Source organism: Morus notabilis, unplaced genomic scaffold (assembly GCF_000414095.1).
Source record: "Morus notabilis unplaced genomic scaffold, ASM41409v2 Scaffold436, whole genome shotgun sequence".
Lineage (NCBI taxonomy): Eukaryota > Viridiplantae > Streptophyta > Magnoliopsida > Rosales > Moraceae > Morus > Morus notabilis.
In genome coordinates this window covers 493901-510272 of record NW_010362623.1, presented here as the reverse complement: position 1 = coordinate 510272, position 16372 = coordinate 493901, and the positions used below count along the sequence as shown (strand labels likewise).

Sequence of the window (16372 nt, the reverse complement as noted above, 5' to 3'; positions counted from 1 at the left end):
AGATTAGAGGTACACTTCCATTGTGTGTTTATTGTGATAACAAGGCAGCCATAAATATTTCACATAATCCTGTACATCATGACAAGACTAAACACGTGGAAGTGGATCGACATTTTATCAAGGAGAAGATTGAAGAAGGAACAGTTGTTATGTCATATGTGCCTACAACCGAGCAAGCTGCCGATATTTTGACCAAGGGATTGTCTAGACCCTTGTTTGAAAAACTAGTAGACAAGTTGGGCATTTACAACTTATACAGCCCAACTTGAGGGGGAGTGTGGACGAATCCAGACAAATTAAGAACTATTTATGGTAACTTCTTAGGTTAAGGGAATATGCTAGGTTTATACCTATTGTATTAGGAAAGGATTATTCTCTTTTATTTCTTTCCTTTTTTATGCTCTGTTTTTGTGCCTTTATATGGCCGGCTGTACCTCATTCTATGAATAAGAAAGAATATGAAATAAAGCAGTGCTTTTCCCTATTCTCTGTTTTCTTCCCGTGTGTGTTCACACCTTCTCTTACCATTAGTTATTACTAGTAACCACAAAAAGAGGAAAAAAGAAAAATACCAGGCATCCAACAAATAAACACAGAACAATGATATAAGTGATTAAAAAAGTTATAATAAATAAATAACTTAACGATTTATGTTATTGACTCACCTTGAAGAGAGGAGGAATGTTCTTGGCTGCTGTGGATGTAGTTCGAATCTAATCACCTAAAGTGTTGGAGAGAAACATGGAACAATAAAATTTGTAACAAATAAATTGATCTTTCTTTGGGGATTGGGTTTCCCACTTAAATCCTTTCACCCACAATCCATTGGAAACTCTTGTACTTCGCTCATAAAAAATCAATAAAATTTCAGCATATATATATATATACACACACACACATATATTAATGTTCTGCTTGGACCCCAGAACAATTTGCAACAGATATTATATAAACATTTAACGGTAAACTAGTTGCACTTCTTAAGCGTCTCTTTTTTCAGCATCAGATGGGCTTTATAAACAGATCTTGCCTACATTGAGCTTACAAGTCAGTGTTGTTCTCTTCACACAGCTATAATTGCATCTAATAGTTGCCCTTAGGATTTCAGTCAATCAATACTCTCCATCTTAGTGAATCAGTCAGTTGTGATTCAAATAAAGTTTAATTTCAACAGGGTTTTCAATTTAATCGACTTATTGGAGTATTTTTTTTTTCTTGCAGATGTACTAAATGACACATCAACATATGAGGTAAAAGTTCGAATATAAATTTTTTTGTTGGTATATGTATCAGATTTCTTTAATGTGCCGTTGATTATCTAGTTTGATGCAGTATCCAAGTGCACCTTGGGGATTGGCTGGTGTTCTGCAGGATATAAAGCAACATTATAACAATCCTCCTATTTATATCCATGAAAATGGTAGTCTCTCTAGTTCTCTCTCATTACGAAATTACTTTCAGATTATCTTTCAAAAAATCAATGGACGAACACCACAAGAAATCTTGAACAGAAAGCTATTTAGAAATTGATCTCAAATTGTGTGGATCCTTGTGTAATAGTCCGTTAGTTCTAAAGTCAGACTACAGATCACGGTTATTAAAATCAGTCAATCGAAGATCACTAATTTATGGTAGTGCATAACATAATAAGTATATGATAAGCCCTTACTTAGGCAAGTGTATATTAGGAAGAATAAACGGGCTTAGGAAGGGGGTTCTGGTTTGGGGAGGCTGTCTATAGCTTACTGTGAAAGTTTGTTAGTATTAGTAGCTTAAGGAAGATTGCTAGTAGTTAATGAATAAGGGAATGTATAAAAGGGGGAGAGAAACAAAAAAGGACGGTTGGGATAATCAATTTGTTGTTCAAATCTTGGAATCATTCTAAGTACAGGGAGGAGGCGGACCCTCGAAGATCCGTGTATCGGTGTACATGTGCTGTCATTAATAAAGTTCTCGAGTTGATTTCTTCTTTCTTTCGATCTTTTCTTGGTTTTGTTCCCAAATTTCAGCTCTTATCATTTTGGTATCAAAGCATCATTTCTGGGTGATTATGGCAGCTAGGAAAACTGAGGAGAAATTTGAGGCGGTGGAGAAGGAGATTCAACAAGTCAAGGCTTCGGTGGAAAAAGAAATTGGTGAGGTAAGGGCTGAAATGAACCATAGCAGGGCTGAAATGAGCCGTAGCATGGCTGAAATGAACCAGAATGTGTCAGATCTGCGCCGGCTGTTGGAGGAGCAGATGCGACTGCTGGCTGCGGTGAATCGGCCGGCGGAAGGTTCTCGTTCAGGCACCGCGAGGGTTTGGGAAGAAGAGGCAGGGTTGGGCCAAGGTTTAACTCGCGATGTCGCGAGTCTGGTGGAGGAGGACGGCCGCGATCTGGGAGAGTTGGCCGAACCTAGGGTTTCCGGAGAAGGGGAGCGGGGAAAATGCCGGGGTGTGGATGGCCGGGAAAGTCTGGCCGGGGAAGAAATCGTACGCACTAGGGTACGAATCGCGAACGGAAATTGTTCCGATTGCAACCGCGATGGCCGGAATGGCCGACCTAGGGGCGGCGAGGCCGGCGATGGGGAAAGGGGCCTTCGCGAAGGACGGCGCGGCGATTCCCGAGTGGGTGGGACTTTCGAGGACGGTCGGGACTTGCGTGATGGCCGAAATGGTGGAGGAGGAAGAGGACCTCGTACGGTTAATGGAGGATCGTACGGTTAATGGAGGACCTAGGCCGAGGGTTAATGGCCGTTATGAGGGAAGACGTCGTTGGGAAGAAAATGAGGTAGAGGAACCCTTGGACTTCGTCGGTAACTATGGAGAGCTATGGGGAGGTGAGGAGTTGTCACCAGTTCGGCGGAAGCAATTGGATTACCCGCTGTTCAGTGGGATTGATCCTGATGGCTGGTTATTTAGAATGGACCAATTTTTCTCCATCATTAGGTTCTTGGAGAGGGAAAAATTAATTACCGCCGGTATTGCCCTAGAAAGAGATGAGCTATCGTGGTTTCAATGGCAGAATCAGCGGCGACCTTTCGTTACTTGGATTGACTTCAAGGTGATTCTCCTACAACGTTTTCGTTCTTCTCAAGAGGGGAATTTGTGTGAGCGGTTTTTGGCGCTTAGGCAAACAAGTACAGTGGCTGAATACCGCCGGAATTTTGAGGTATCGGCTGCCCCTTTACGAGAAGTGCCGGAGGATATCCTTGAAGGCATTTTTGTGAACGGATTGATGGCTGATATCCGGGCTGAATTGCGCTTTCTTAAGCCAGAGGGACTCTCCGAAATCATGGATATCGTGCAGCGAATTGAAGAGAAAAATATGTTGTTACGGAGGGAGATGGGAGGGTCTCGGGGTTGGCGACCTCAAGCAGCGGGATTCACAGCGAATCACGTTGAAGGGGGATGCTAGTCTTATGAGATCATTGGTTTCCCTCAAGGCCATGATGCGCACAATTCGTCATGAGGGTTCGGGGCATTTACTTGGAGCTGAGTCATTTGAGGGTAGAGCAGGGCCACGGCAAGGTAGAGCAATGCAATGAGCAGCTCCGATTATTGTTGCAGAAACATGCCACTGTTCTTGACATGCCAGCCGGTTTACCGCCTCACAGAGTGAAAGACCACCGCATTATTCTTGAGGATGGCACCAGTCCGATTAGTGTCCGGCCTTACCGATACCCTCACTTTCAAAAAAAATGAAATAGAAAAGTTAGTAAGAGAAATGTTGGCGGCCAGAATTATACAACCGAGTACGAGTCCTTTCTCCAGTCCAGTTTTGCTTGTCAAGAAGAAGGATGGTAGTTGGAGATTCTGTGTGGATTATCGAGCGATAAACAAAGCCACAGTTCCGGATATATTTCCAATTCCGGTGATTGAGGAGTTGTTAGATGAGTTGTGCGGGGCCACCATTTTCACCACACTAGATTTGAAATCAGGGTATCATCAAATCCGCATGTGTGACGAGGACGTCCCTATGACTGCTTTTCAATCACCCGAGGGTCACTATGAGTTCCTCGTTATGCCTTTTGGATTGACAAATGCACCGGCTACATTTCAGTCTTTGATGAATCAGGTATTAAAGCCGTTCTTACGTCACTTTGTGCTAGTATTCTTTGATGACATTTTGATTTACAGCCGTTCTTGGGAGGACCATTTGGAGCATATGGACAGAGTTCTTTCGGTCTTGGAAGCCAACCAATTGTATGTCAATAAAAAAAATGTCTCTTCGCACGAATTGGAGTACTTGGGGCATATTATCTCTAAGGATGGTGTCTCAGCGGATTCCAGCAAGGTATAGGCTATGTTGGATTGGCCTATTCTGCAGTCCATCAAGGAATTACGGGGATTCCTGGGCCTCACAGGTTATTACCGCCGTTTTGTTGAAGGGTATGGATGCATTTTATGGCCATTGACGCAACAACTTAAGAAGGACGCCTTTCAATGGAATTCTGAGGCTGAGGATGCTTTTCAGCACTTAAAAAGGGCTATGATTGAGATTCCCGTGCTGGCCTTGGCAGATTTTTCTCAACCTTTTGTGGTAGAATCTGACGCTTCGAGGTTTGGCATAAGAGCGGAGAATCTAACACTTCGGGGTTTGGTATAGGAGCGGTTTTGATGCAACAGCAGTGCCCCATCGCTTATTTTAGCCAAGTTCTTTCGGCGCGCGCTCGAGCCAAATCGGTCTATGAGTGGGAATTAATGGCCATTGTGTTAGCCATTCAGAAGTGGCGACCTTATTTGTTGGGAAGACGTTTTGTGGTGCGCACCGATCAGAAAAGTTTGAAGTTTCTATTGGAACAACGCTTGGTGAGCGTGGAGCATCAGAGATGGGTATGCAAATTGCTTGGCTATGATTTTGAGATTCAATACAAGCCGGGTACGGAAAATAAGGTGGCAGATGCCCTTTCGAGGCAGCAAATGGGTCTTGCTTTAATGGTCATGACCACTCCAATGGTGCTCGATATTGAGGAGTTGCAGCGGCAGGGCAAGGCGGGTCTGGGGGTCAACAAAATCGTGGGTGGGGTACTGGGCGGAACACCTTCTTTGAAGGGGTTCTCTCTTCAAAGGGGGCACTTACTATACAAAGGCCGGTTGGCCGTTCCTCTACAAACCCCACTTATTCCAATCTTGTTGCGTGAGTTCCATAGTAGTAAGATTGGCGGCCATTCGGGGGTCTTCAAGACTTACAAGCGGTTGGTAATGGAGTTTTATTGGAAAGGTATGCGGAAGGATGTCGAGTTTTTTGTGGCTGCTTGTGTCATCTGCCAGCAACATAAGTCGTCAACTTTGTCACCTGCGGGTTTGTTGCAGCCTCTACCCATACCTCATCGAGTATGGAACGACATTTCCATGGATTTCATTGAGGGCTTACCTAAATCCGCCAGCTATAACTCAATCTTGGTTGTCGTTGACTGTCTCATCAAGTATGGTCACTTCATTGGCCTCAAACACCCGTTTTCAGCCAACATAGTGGGTGCTTCTTTTGTCTGAGACATAGTGCACCTTAATGGTTTTCTACGGAGTATAATTTCCGATCGAGACAAGGTTTTTATGAGGCACTTTTGGAAGGAACTTTTCCGATTACAGGGCACCACTTTGTGTAGGAGTATGGCATATCGCCCACAAACGAATGGGCAAACGGAGGTCGTCAACCGCTGTTTGGAGGCCTACTTGCGTTGTTTTGTTTCCGGTCAACCTCGGCAGTGGTTTACACACCTTTCGTGGGCGGAATATTGGTACAATTTGAGCTTTCATGTTTCGGCTGCCATGACGCCTTTGAAAGCTCTCTATGGTCGAGATCCTCCGCGGTTGGTTCCTTATGAGGCCGGTTCCACGGCTACATTGGAATTGGAGCGGCAGCTATGCGATCGAGATGCACTTTTGGCTAAATTGAAAGACCATTTGGGCCGCGCTCAACAGTCTATGCGGGACCATGCCAACAAGAAGTGCCGCTCTATGACATTCGAGGTGGGAGACATGGTTTATCTGAAACTCCAGCCGTATCGATATCGAGTGCTGGCGTGTGTTGTGAATGAAAAGCTTGCGCCTCGCTATTACGGGCTGTTTCAGATCCTTGCTCGCGTCGGCCCAGTAGTGTACTGGCTACAACTTCCTTCCCTTGCTCGGGTTCACCTTGTTTTTCATGTTTCCCATTTGAAGAAGGCTCTTGGTTCTGTGGATATTCCTCAATCTTTACCTCCCATCTTGTCTGAGGATTTGACATTGCAGGTTGAACCGGACCAGGTCCTGGATACACGTTTCTCCCCCGTCAATGGTTCTTTGGAGGTTTTGATCAAATGACGCCATCTTCCTGACTTTGAGTATTCGTGGGAGCTGTTTGAGGTTATTCAGCGCCAATATCCGGCTTTCCACCTTGAGGACAAGGTGACTTTTTTGAGGGGAGTGGAATTGATAAGCACTTACTCAGGCAAGTGTATATTAGGAAGAATAAACGGGCTTAGGAAGGGGGTCTTGGTTTGGGGAGGCTGTCTGTAGCTTACTGTGAAAGTTTGTTAGTATTAGTAGCTTACTAAGGAAGGTTGCTAGTAGTTAATGAATAAGGGAATGTATAAAAGGGGGAGAGAAACAGAAAAGGATGGTTGGGATAATCAGTTTGCTGTACAAATCTTGGAATCATTCCAAGTACGGGGAGGAAGCGGACCTTCGAAGATCCGCGTATTGGTGTACATGTGTTGTCATTGATAAAGTTCTCGAGTTGATTTCTTCTTCTTTCTTTCGATATTTTCTTTGTTTTGTTCCCAAATCTGTTAAGCTCTTATTAGTATCTTATATAACAATAAACCCTTGGTTTTGGATTACTACAAATGTATGTCGTATTATATTTAGTTGAAAAATCTAATCCAAGTGTTGTTGTCTTCGTTAGATGGGTCTGAAGCATGTGAAGGGTTATATGTTCTAATTGTTGCAATTTGCTCAACAGGTCAAAGAACTAGGCGTAATTTGACATTGGTAGACTGGGCGAGGATTGAATACTTGCAGGCATATATTGGGGGTGTTATGGATACTATAAGGTATATGTTTTAGCTCTACACTGCCATAACATGAGTGGTAACTAGCTGAGAAATGAATACTTCATGCATATATTGGTTGGGGCTTAATTTTTTTAGCTGATTCGTCTTTGAAATTTGATTTTTCTCCCCTACAGTTTTGGTCCCTAGTTCTAAAATTAAAGATTATTATCACCTGCGCCCCCTGAACCTTAGAGACATTCTCTGAAAGGTTCTATTTTGCTGATTTAGTGGAGTTTTTCATTATCAATATCTATTTCAGAATTGTTAGAGTATTTTTTTAGCCCACTACGTCAAGTCGTATCAAAGCCCCGGCTAAGCTTCAATGGATGCCGTTGGCAACAGAAGTAAGGGACGCATAGAAAATTGTGGTTTATTGGTAGGAATCTGTTCAAAACCAAAGAAATTGTCAAGTAAAACAAAAAAATTTAGAGTTGGGCTTAAGATGATAGCAAACAAAAAGCTTATTTCTTACCATTTGAGTTATGAGTCACAACTGCAGTATGTTTGTTTTCCAAATTAATATTATCCTATGATGGAAACCTCAGCAAATTAGTAAAGAAGAGGATGAAATTAAAATTATCCTATGATGGAAACCTCAGCATATTAGTAAAGAAGAGGATGAAAGAATGAAGTTTATTCAAACAACAACGAACACTTTACACAGGTGATATTCGAGAGACCACCAACTCTCCTACACTCAATTTCTACAGAATTCTCTAACTAACTTCTCAGCCTTCCTCTCTTATTTATAGGCTCCCTTACTAACAACTAACCCAATTCAGTTATCCTAAAGATTCCTCTCTTATTTATAGGCTCCCTTACTAACAACTAACCCACTTCAGTTATCCTAAAGATGCTTCCTCAACAAGATTCTTCAACAAACCATATCCACGTCAGCAACTAATCACTGACGTTTCTTTATTCTACTATAGACCAGCAGCTCCTAGTTCGTATCACCACCCACCCCCCATTCAGTAAAACCTTGTCCTCAAGGTTTAAGTGAGGAAACTGAGAAGCTAACAACTCCCAGGATTCCCCTAAGTGCTATCACAATCAGCAAGGTCCTTTCACTTTACAAGAACCTCTACCGAGCCATCCAAAAGTTTTCGAGACCGTAGCAACTCAACAGGGTCGACTGCGAGCTCCATATCCTCTGTTAAAGCCGCTGGCAGTTGTTGTACCGAGGTAGAAGGAAGTAAAACTTTCCGAAGCTGAGACACATGAAAAACGTCATGAATCCGCGCAAATGACGGAAGCTGAAGACGATAAGCAACTTCCCCTATCCGCTCCATGATCGGAAAAGGCCCATAAAAATGAGGACTAAGCTTCTCATTATGGCGACGAGCCAACGACCTCAGATGATAAGGTTGTAATTTCAAATAAACCCAATCACCAGGCTGAAAATGGACCTCTCGGTGCTTCTTATCGGCATACAACTTCATCTTGTGCTCGGCAGCAATTAAACGCTCCTTAAGCTCTCGGAGAATATCATTCCAATTACGAAGCTACTGGTTAACAGCCTCCACCACTGAACCAATGTCCTCCCAACGTAGCACTATAGGAGCCTCGCGACGATACAAAGCCTTGAACCGATACTCAACTGACCCCAACCAATTAGGCCACTGCCGCGGCTTGTTGCCACAAAAGCATTTCAAGTAATCCTCTAAGCTACGGTTAACAACTTCGGTCTGGCCATCCGTTTGAGGATGGTAAGCGGAACTCATGTGTAGCTTAGTACCAGCCAACTGAAACAACTCCTTCCAAAAGTTACTGATAAACACCCTGTCTCTATCAGAAACTATCGAGCGAGGAAAGCCATGCAAACGGACGACCTCCTTCACAAAGACCTCTGCCACTTCCCGGGCAGTAAAAGGATGTGACAACGGAAAAAAATGAACGTACTTGGTTAGGTGGTCCACACGACCAAAATCGTGTCACGCCCCAACGCTCTAAGCAAACCCCCAATAAAATCCATAGAAATATCGTCCCAAACCTGCTCAGGAATTGACAAGGACTGTAGTAAACCAGCGGGCTTAAAAGCATCATATTTCACACGCTGGCAAACCTCGCACTCAGCAACCAAACACTGAATATCACGCTTCATCCCTTCCCAAAACAAGACAGCCGCCAACCGCTTATAAGTCCTAAAAAACCCAGAATGACTCCCATGGCTGAAGAATGAAACTCTCTGAAAAACTTCGGAATTAACACCGAATGCGGAGGCAAAACCAATCTGTTTTTGTAATAGAGCCGACCACCTTTAAGTTGGTAACCGGCTTTGAACTGCGAATCCAACAAAAGACCCTGAACTATCATCCTCAAGTTATCATCCTTGTTCACCTCTTCCTCAATATTCTCCAACTCCTGCGTGTGCATGACTGAAAAAGCCTGCAAGAAAGGCTCCTCGGCTTTCCTGGACAAAGCATCGGTGACTCTATTTTCATGACCCGGCTTATATTGGATCTCAAAATCCAATCCAATGAGCTTACAAATCCATCGCTGTTGGTCTTCATTCATGACTTGCTAGTCCAAAAGAAATCGCAAGCTCCGGTGATTTGTCCGCACAACGAAATGCCTTCCTAGAATATAATGCCGCCATTTCTTTGTAGCCAATACAATTGTCATAAGCTCGCGTTCATGGACAGACTTCGAACGACCTCTCTCAAAAAGTGATTGGCTGAGGAACGCTATAGGTCTGTTATCCTGCACCAAAATAGCGCCAAGGCAGCGACCTGAAGCATCAGTCTCAATGACAAAGGTTTTGGTAAAATCCGGCAAGGCTAGGACCGGTATGGTCACCATCTTACGTTTGAGCTCTTCAAAGGCCCCTAGTGCCTCAGTAGTCCACAAAAAACTATCTTAAGTAAGCATGTTAAGGGTTCGGCCACTTTACCATATTCCTGCACAAAAAGTCTATAGTAACCTGTAAGCCCTAAGAAACCGCGTAAATCTCGAACGATCTTTGGAATAGGCCAATCAACCATGGCAGCGATTTTTGCAAGATCAGCTTGTACGCCAGTGTCGGTGATGATATGGCCCAAATACTCCACCCGTCGCTGCCCAAAAACACACTTCTTCTTGTTGGCAACCAGCTAGTGTTGTTGTAGTAAACCAAAAACACTGCGCAGGTGTTGTAAATGGGAATCCTAATCCTTACTGTAGACCAGAATATCGTCGAAGAAAACTAAGATGAATTTGCGCAAGTGTGGTCTAAACACCTCGTTCATTAATGATTGGAAGGTAGCAGGTGCGTTTGTCAGACCGAAGGGCATAACCAGAAATTCATAATGACCCTCGTGAGTGCGAAAAAACGTTTCCCTTCGTCCCGTCATTCTGAAGGAATGAAGTAAAGGGACGACCTTACCATCCTCGTCCTGCCATTCCGAAAGAATGAAATAAAGGGACGACCTTCCCTCTACTAACGGTCCGGCATTCCGAAAGAATGGAATAAATGGCCTACAAAAAAGTAAAGCGCTTTCGGCCCGCCATTCCGAATGAATGGAATAAAAGGCCTACCTTAAAAAAGTAAAGCGTTTTCCGCCCGCAATTTTGAAGGAATGGAATAAAGGGCCTGTGAACACACACGGGAAGAAAACAGAGAACAAGGAAAAGCACTGCTTTATTTCTTATTCTTTCTTATTCATAGAATGAGGTACAGCCGGCCATATAAAGGCACAGAAACAGAGCATAAAAAAGGAAAGAAATAAAAGAGAATAATCATTTCCTAATACAATAGGTATAAACCTAGCATATTCCCTTAACCTAAGAAGTTACCATAAATAGTTCCTGATTTGTCTATATTCGTCCACACTCCCCCTCAAGTTGGGCTGTATAAGTTGTACATGCCCAACTTGTCTACTAGTTTTTCAAACAAGGGTCTAGACAATCCCTTGGTCAAAATATCGGCAGCTTGCTCGGTTGTGGGAACATATGACATAACAACTGTTCCTTCTTCAATCTTTTCCTTGATAAAATGTCGATCCACTTCCACGTGTTTAGTCCTGTCATGATGTACAGGATTATGTGAAATATTTATGGCTGCCTTGTTATCACAATAAACACGCAATGGAAGTGTAACTCTAATCTTGAGTTCATCCAACAACATTCTTAGCCATAGATCTCAGTTCAGCTTCTGCACTGCTCCTTGAGACAACTGATTGCTTCTTACTTCTCCATGTAACAAGATTTCCCCAAACAAGGGTACAATACCCTGAAGTAGATCTCCTATCATCAGTGGCTCCTGCTCAATCGGCATCTGTGTATACCTCGACTCCTCTCTCATCCCCCTTTTTAAAGAACAAACCTCGTCCAGGTGTTCCTTTCAAGTATCTTAGGATGCGAAATACTGCTTCCAAATGTCCTTCGGTGGGGGCATGCATATATTGGCTAACTCTACTAACAGCGAAAGCTATGTCAGGTCTTGTATGCGACAGATAAATTAGTCTCCCAACCAGTCGCTGAAATCTACCCTTGTCTACAGGATCACTGTCTCCTGTTCCCTTCTTGCAATTTGGCTCCACAGGAGTTTCTGCAGGTTTGCAACCCATCATTCCTGTTTCTTTTAGAAGATCCAACACATACTAACTTTGTGAGAGAGATATCCCACATTTATTTCTGGCAATCTCCATTCCAAGGAAGTATCTGAGACTTCTCAAATCTTTGATTTCAAATTCTTTCACCAGTTTCCTCTTTAGTCTCTCCCCTTCTTCAAGTTCATCTCCAGTCAATATAATATCATCAACATAAACAATGAGAATAGTAGTCTTAGCATCCCTGTGCTGATAGAACAATGTGTGATCTCCTCTGGCTTGCTTATATCCCTGTTCCCTAACCACCTTAGTGAACCGATCAAACCAAGCTTGTGGTGATTGTTTTAGTCCATACAGGGATTTTCTTAGCTTGCAGACTCGATTACCCTTGTCCTCAAATCCTGGTGGCATCTCCATATAGACTTCTTCCTCCAAGTCCCCATTGAGGAAAGCATTTTTTACGTTAAGTTGTTGCAGCGGCCAATCTAAATTAGCAGTGATGGATAACAGAACTCGAACTGTGTTGATCTTGGCAACTGGAGCAAAGGTTTCTTGATAATCTATTCTATATGTCTGAGTATAGCCCTTAGCCACCAAACGAGCTTTGTATTTTTCTATAGACCCATCAGCCTTATATTTGACTATGAAGACCCACTTACATCCAACCGGAGCCTTCTCTCTTGGTCTTCTCACCACATCCCAAGTATGGTTCTTTTCGAGAGCTCTCATTTCTTCTAAAACAGCTTGCCTCCATTCATGCTTCGTAGCTTCTTGGATATCTCTTCAAGATCAATTTCGGGTCTATCTTGTGGGTTGATTTCAGGAATATTGGCTGGATTTTCCTCTTGATTTCCTGATTTTTGAACATTTTCAGGTGGATTGGAAGGGATAAGACTCTGGTTTTCGGAAGGAGCAAAATCCCAAAATAATTCCCACACACCATTTGCATCATCTGAGGTTGAGATAGAAGTTGGTTTTGAGTTTTCCCAAAAATTGTCTTCCAACACTCTCCCTAAAGGGAATTTTTGGTAAAAAAGAATTGGTTTTCAAAGAATGTAACATCCCTAGGCACAAAATATTTTCTTTTCTCGACTGAATAACATTTATACCCTTTTTGAGTTGCCGAATATCCCAAAAAAAAGCACTTATGAGCTCGAGGATCGAATTTTCCCCGATGTGGATCAAGGTTGTGAACAAAGGCAACACAACCAAATACTTTTAGCTCTAATGAAGAGGGAACCCGAGATTGAGGGTATGACTTGTATAGACAATCTATTGGAGTTTGGAATTTTCGGACACGAGAAGGTACTCTATTAATTACATAGGTAGCAGTCAGAACTGCATCTCCCCAAAAAAATTTTGGTAAGTTGGCTGTAAACAAGGAATGGGCTACTTTTAAGATGTGACGATTTTTCCGCTTAGAAACCCCATTTTGTCGAGGTGTGCTAACACAAGAACTTTGATGGATTATCCCACTAGAAGTAACAAATTCTCCTAGGGTGTTAAAAAATTCAGTCCCATTATCTGGTCTTAGGAATTTGATATTTTCATGAAATTGTGTTTTAACCATGGAATTGTCTGAAAATATCCCTAACCTCAGATTTTTCTTTTAAAAGGTGAACCCAACAAACACGTGTATGATCATTAGTAAAGGTAATGAACCATTTTTTATTTGTAGTACTTGAGATGCGGGAAGGTCCCCAAATATCACTATGAATAAGAACAAATGGTTTAGATGCACGATATGATAATAGAGGAAAGAAGACACGAGTATGTTTAGCTAATGGCAAATCTCACATTGAAACTTATCATTATTCTTGAACAAGGATGTAAACAAGAATTTCATATAAGGAAAACTAGGATGTCCTAACCTATAGTGTAATAACATAATTTTTTGAATTCTTGAAAGAGAGGTGCTTGCAACTACTTGAGCTTGCCCATGAACACTTGAATCAACCTCAAAGTAGTATAGGCCATTCCGTTTCTTAGCATTGCCAATCCTCTTCCCCGATGATCGGTCTTGAAAAATACAAGTAGATGGAGAAAAAATCACTTCACAATCCATATCTTTTGTTAATTTGCTTATTCACAAAAGATTGAAACTAAAATTAGGCACATGAAAGACTTCTTTAACATTATCTCCAATTTTTACAACCCCAATACCGGCCACAACTGAAGAAGTACCATTTGCGATCTGCACCTTGTGATTCCCCGGACTAGGAACATATGATGTGAATAATTTTTCACACCCAGTCATATGATCCGTTACTCTAGAATCAATAATCCAAGGTTCTCCTTTCTCGGCCAGCCCACAAAAAACAGTGACAGTTTTACCTTTCTGAGACATAAGGAACATCGAAGAGGATTGTGCTATCATTTGTTTCAATTGTTCCATCTGCTCCTTGGTAATGCCGTAGCTCCCATGGCTGATTCAGTGTTCTCTTGTTTCTCCATTGAGGTCTGAAATCCTTTTCCTTCACGCCCATGAGCTTGATTAGAGGTCCAATTTGCTGGTTTTTCATGTATCTTCCATCAATTTTCCCTGGTGTGATAGGGCTTTTTGCAATGATCACACAATTTCCTGTTTGGTTTCCCTTCTCCCTGACCTTGACTCTCCTGTCCACGGACCACTAAGGCAGAATTTTCCACGTTCAACGTAGTGGTTCCTAACATGACTCTCCTCCTTGATTCTTCTCTCCGGACATCAGCAAAAATCTCCTATATTTGAGGAAGTGGTCTCATTCCAAGTAGGCGACCACGGACTTCATCCAAATCCTTATTCAGTCCGGCCAAGAAGTCATACACATGCTCTCGTTCCACCAATTTCCTATAAAAGACCGAGTCTTCAGGATCCTTCCAAGACGAGGAAGAAAACAGATCCAATTCCTGCCACAATTTTGTGGCTTCATGATAATATCCCGTTACATCACTCTCCCCCTGTTTTAGGGTTCGGATCTTGTTCCTCAGCTCAAACATTTGTGATGTGTTCTCCAGATCCGAATAGGCCATTGTGACTGCATCCCAAATCTTTTTGGCCGTGGGAAAGAAAATGTAAGTATCAGCAATGTTATCCTCCATAGAATGGATTAACCAAGCCATCACCATTGAATTTTGCACCTCCCAATTTGCATAAGAAGATTCCTTCAGATCTGGTGTTGGAATTGAGCCATCTAAATAACCGAGCCTTCCCTTTCCTCAAATCACCATTAGGACTGAACGTGACCACTTGAGAAAATTCTTCCCATTTAGTTGCGGTGTTGTGATCTGCAGGGAGGCATGATTGAGGCTCTCGGGGACAGCAGTGGGAGCAATTGTGGAGGTTGTATTAGGGCTGCTCGTGGCAACCTCAGAAACATCACCTCCGCTTGCTCTAGTCAAGGCTGTTCTATACATTGTTTTCTTCAACCGATGGCTCTGATACCATGTGAACACACACGGGAAGAAAACAGAGAACAGAGAAAAGCACTGCTTTATTTCTTATTCTTTCTTATTCATAGAATGAGGTACAGCCGGTCATATAAAGGCACAGAAACAGAGCATAAAAAAGGAAAAAAATAAAAGAGAATAATCCTTTCCTAATACAATAGGTATAAACCTAGCATATTCCCTTAACCTAAAAAGTTACCATAAATAGTTCCTGATTTGTCTAGATTCGTCCACAGGGCCTACAAAAAAAGTACAGTGTTTTGTTGTCCAACCAAACATTAATCTTACCGTTTTCGGTGTATCCTCCTCCCGCGCCCTAATCTGATGATAAGCGGACTTCAGATCCAATTTGGAAAAGAAAACAGTACCTCCTAACTCATCTAAAAGCTCGTCTATTACAGGAATTGCAAACCGATTAGGAACCATAATATTGTTTAGTGGGCGATAATCTATGCAGAACTGCCACGCACCAGATTTCTTCTTGACTAACAACACCAGACTAGAAAATGGGATGTTGCTATGTTTAATGATCCCTGCTAACATTTCCTTAACAATTCGCTCAATCTCATTTTTTTGAGAATGAGGAAATCGGTATGGCCTCAAATTTGGCGGATCAATACCCTCCTTCAATGAAATCGCGTGATCATGAAATCGGGAAGGTGGAAGACCTACCAGCGGTTCAAAAACCGAATTAAATTCCGAAAAGCAACCGTTCCAAACCAACGTCAACACCTGCCCAAACTCGACCAAGAACCCCTGCCCTTCTTGGATTGCTTTAATCATTGCGTTGAGGGATACTAGAGTTTTGGACAAGGAAGGATCTCTTTGAAGTAAAACTCGTTCATCTTGCCACTCAAACTGCATAGTCAAATTCTTCCAATTGTCACTTACTTCACCTAACATGCCAAGCCAGCTTATTCCTAAAATAACATCAGCACTTCCAAGCTCAATAGGAAAGAAGTCTTGAAATATTTGTAATCCTTGTAAACGGACCTCCACTTGCTGGCACACCCCTTGCCCAGCCACTTTGTAGCCATTCCCAACCATTATTCCAAAATTGGGCGTATCATCTATCGGAATTTTCAATTCCTCAATAATTCCCGAGAAAGAAAATTATGAGAAGCACCGTAATCAATCAAAATAACCGCATCTCTGTTCAAAATTGTACCTTTCACCTTCATCGTATTAACTGATGGAATTCCGACTATGGAATTCATGGAGAGTTCCATGGATCCTTCTTCCCGTTCCTTCGTTTTCCCGGTTTCCTCTTCAGTTTCAGCCCTTTCCTCTTCTTCCACCGCAGCAATGAGAACCTTGAGTTGGGGATTTTTGCAAACATGGCCCACTCGCCACTTCTCTTCACATCGGAAGCATAAGCCACTTTGCATTTCGGCATCTGA

The 16372-nt window shown here is 42.5% G+C and overlaps 1 protein-coding gene across 2 annotated transcripts in view; it reads left to right on the top strand.

Moving 5' to 3' along the window:
• LOC21406440 (beta-glucosidase 11) overlaps positions 1 to 16372 on the top strand; it is a 42375-nt gene that overhangs the window by 11781 nt on the left and 14222 nt on the right. For both annotated transcript variants that reach the window (XM_024168502.1, XM_024168501.1), the window contains exons 10-12: positions 1222 to 1250; positions 1333 to 1420; positions 6927 to 7017. In XM_024168502.1, coding sequence (XP_024024270.1) covers positions 1222 to 1250; positions 1333 to 1420; positions 6927 to 7017 — 208 coding nt within the window. The remainder of the gene's footprint in view (positions 1 to 1221; positions 1251 to 1332; positions 1421 to 6926; positions 7018 to 16372) is intronic.